Source organism: Chenopodium quinoa, unplaced genomic scaffold (assembly GCF_001683475.1).
Source record: "Chenopodium quinoa cultivar QQ74 unplaced genomic scaffold, ASM168347v1, whole genome shotgun sequence".
Taxonomy (NCBI): domain Eukaryota; kingdom Viridiplantae; phylum Streptophyta; class Magnoliopsida; order Caryophyllales; family Amaranthaceae; genus Chenopodium; species Chenopodium quinoa.
In genome coordinates, this window is record NW_018744693.1 from 2,106,404 (window position 1) to 2,110,020 (window position 3,617).

The 3,617-nt window shown below is 35.0% G+C and overlaps 1 protein-coding gene across 1 annotated transcript; it reads right to left on the reverse strand.

Annotated features, from left to right (window-relative positions):
* Nucleotides 1-509: 509 nt before the first annotated feature.
* On the reverse strand, nt 510-2,831 carry LOC110702385. Its single transcript, XM_021880087.1, has 4 exons — nt 2,711-2,831; nt 2,568-2,625; nt 2,371-2,469; nt 510-747 (listed from the first exon to the last, which is right to left on the reverse strand). The coding sequence occupies exons 1-4, from the start codon at nt 2,797-2,799 to the stop codon at nt 655-657; spliced, it is 339 nt and encodes a 112-aa protein (XP_021735779.1). The 5' UTR covers nt 2,800-2,831; the 3' UTR covers nt 510-654.
* Nucleotides 2,832-3,617: the final 786 nt, after the last annotated feature.

Below are 3,617 nucleotides of genomic sequence, written 5' to 3' on the forward strand. Positions count from 1 at the left end.
CCTTTAGCGGAAATAGTTCCTGACTTGTCATGGAATACTCCAGTTTTTACTAGGAAAACTAGCACCGAAAATTATGATTGTGGGCTTTTTGCATTAATGTGCACTAGGCGAAAATTGCTAATGGCCACCGGTTGAAAACCCCCCATTGCCACCGGTTTTGAACCGGTGGTCATTTGGGGGGTGGCAATAAAGCGTCGCATGGCCACCGGTTCAAAACCGGTGGCAATAATCTTCATGGTCATCGATTAACCGGTGGTAATAATAATTATGGCCACCGGTTAACCGGTGGCAATAAAAAATGGCGCGTTTTTTTTTGCTGCTGAAGGCTGACTATTGCCACCGGTTTGAACCGGTAAACCGGTGGCAATAAAAGGATCTAATTTTTTTTTTGCCTGCAATTATTCCTGCAATTGATCCTGCTATAATATTCTGCCATATTATTGCTATAAATTCTTCCATAATATAATTATTATTAATAAACATAACAAGAATTAAAAATATATATTTAGACTTTTATAATTAAAAACCAAATGCAATACAACAAATTAAATAAAGTGTGATATATAAATAAATACAAACAATACTAATAACTAGTCAATATTGTAGTTTAAAAGTTAATAATTAACAAAGTATAAATTCAAAATGATGCCACATTTACAAATTGAAGGTGATGAAAGATGCCAACATGTCTCGAACTTCATTAAGCTCCTTGCTTGTTAACGGATCTCCCTTTTGCACCTTGCAAAACTTGGAATATATATAAATTATGTTAGAATAAATTAAATTAATATGTAAAAAAATTAAATATTTGGGAAAATTAAAAACAGTCGCATTTTCATCCAAAATAGCCAAAATAAGGCCTATTTGACTTCTACTTGTCCATTTTCTACATTTTTAAATAAATGACCAAGTTCTTTCTCATAACATGTCAATTATACTTAGTTATAGGTGGCTAAGCCTTGAAATCACAGAAAAATGGCATTTTACTAAGTTTAAGGTCGCATTTTCATCCAAAATAGCCAAAATAAGGCCTATTTGACTTCTACTTGCCCATTTTCTACATTTTTAAACAAATGACCAAGTTCTTTCTCATAACATGTCAATTATACTTATTTATAGGTGGCTAAGCCTTGAAATCATAGAAAAAGGGCATTTTACTAAGTTTAAGGTCGCATTTTCATCCAAAATAGCCTAAAAAGGCCTATTTGACTTCTACTTGCCCATTTTCTACATTTTTAAACAAATGACCAAGTTATTTCTCATAACATGTCAATTATACTTAGTTATAGGTGGCTAAGCCTTGAAATCACAGAAAAAGGGCATTTTACTAAGTTTAAGGTCGCATTTTCATCCAAAATAGCCTAAAAAGGCCTATTTGACTTCTACTTGCCCATTTTCTACATTTTTAAACAAATGACCAAGTTATTTCTCATAACATGTCAATTATACTTAGTTATAGGTGGCTAAGCCTTGAAATCACAGAAAAAGGGCATTTTACTAAGTTTAAGGTCGCATTTTCATCCAAAATAGCCTAAAAAGGCCTATTTGACTTCTACTTGCCCATTTTCTACATTTTTAAACAAATGACCAAGTTCTTTCTCATAAAATGTCAATTATACTTAGTTATAGGTGGCTAAGCCTTGAAATCACAGAAAAAGGGCATTTTACTAAGTTTAAGGTCACATTTTCATCCAAAATAGCCAAAATAAGGCCTATTTGACTTCTACTTGCCCATTTTCTACATTTTTAAACAAATGACCAAGTTCTTTCTCATAACATGTCAATTATACTTAGTTATAGGTGGCTAAGCCTTAAAATCACAGAAAAAGGGCATTTTACTAAGTTTAAGGTCGCATTTTCATCCAAAATAGCCAAAATAAGGCCTATTTGACTTCTACTTGCCCATTTTCTACATTTTTAAACAAATGACCAAGTTCTTTCTCATAACATGTCAATTATACTTAGTTATAGGTGGCTAAGCCTTGAAATCACAGAAAAAGGGCATTTTACTAAGTTTAAGGTCGCATTTTCATCCAAAATAGCCAAAATAAGGCCTATTTGACTTCTACTTGCCCATTTTCTACATTTTTAAACAAATGACCAAGTTCTTTCTCATAACATGTCAATTATACTTAGTTATAGGTGGCTAAGCCTTGAAATCACAGAAAAAGGGCATTTTACTAAGTTTAAGGTCGCATTTTCATCCAAAATAGCCAAAATAAGGCCTATTTGACTTCTACTTGCCCATTTTCTACATTTTTAAACAAATGACCAAGTTCTTTCTCATAACATGTCAATTATACTTAGTTATAGGTGGCTAAGCCTTGAAATCACAGAAAAAGAGCATTTTTACTAAGTTTAAGGTCGTACCTCATCAAGATGTATGGTGTTGGAACAATGAGTCGCTATGTCAAGCATGAATCTCATCACGTATAATCCACAATCAACTCCATTATCTTGTTGTGGGCACTAGAATAGGAACAAATCAAATGAATCAAACGTCACGTAAAACCCACAATTGTTTTAGCAATGTTTATTAAGATAATCACAATATGATGTGGCATTACCATAGGTGATTTCCATGTAGGACCCCGTGGAGCACGACCATGTATCTTCTTCATAATACTATAGGAAAGTAAATTCAAATTTGATTAGTTTGACTACTAAATGAGTTAGGTTAAGATAATCAACACTAGGTAGCTATATTTACTTTTGTAGTACAGACATCACGAGGTACTTCTTTGTTGATCGAGCTGAATCAAGGTGAAAGATTGTGTTATTAGCAGGACAAATCACCATGAGGAACCAATGAAACCTACATAAATTCACAATACACAAACAAATCAATAATTAGGTTACAACAAATAATTCAAATGTAGAAAGAATTGAATTACACATGGTTAAACGTACTCCTCATAACATGGGGCGAATATGAACTTTTCTCCCGCACGCATTGATTCCCGAATATTATGATTAACATAATACATCACCTCGGGGGAGTTGTGTAAGATTCTAGTCTCGGATGTCTGTTCGGGGCATAACCACCCAACTTTACTAGGGGAATTAGTGTCACTTAAGTGCTCCCGTTGGCTTCCCGTTGGAATCAGTGTCACTTAAGTGCCCCCGTTGGCTTCTGTCTCGGATGTCTTTTGTCATACTCCAACACCATGGGACCGGATGGCTTCTTAAAACTTGTTGTCGGACCCCTACCATTTCTCTTAGCTGGTGCCTTTACCCCCACTCCACCACCTGTGTTCAATTGCTCCTTTCCTTGGCTTTGAGTTTGAGGAGTAGTGTTCTCACCAACAATCTCAACAATTGTAGAATCAATAGCAGGCGCGCGTTCAGCTAAAATTTCAAATTCATCAAGCCTGCGCTCAAAAGCATCTTGTTCCTGATCTTCTGGCTCACCCAAATTAGTCTCCTTGTTGACATCATATGGCTCGTCCTTATCCTCATCCTCATCCTCATAGCCATCATCATCATCCTCCAAATCCTCTACTAGTGGGTCATAATCGTCCTCCATGAGTTTTAAACACCTGTCATTACAAACATAACACGATATTAGGTCCATAAGAGATAAAAATGTTGACATATAGGTCATAATACATGTTAGT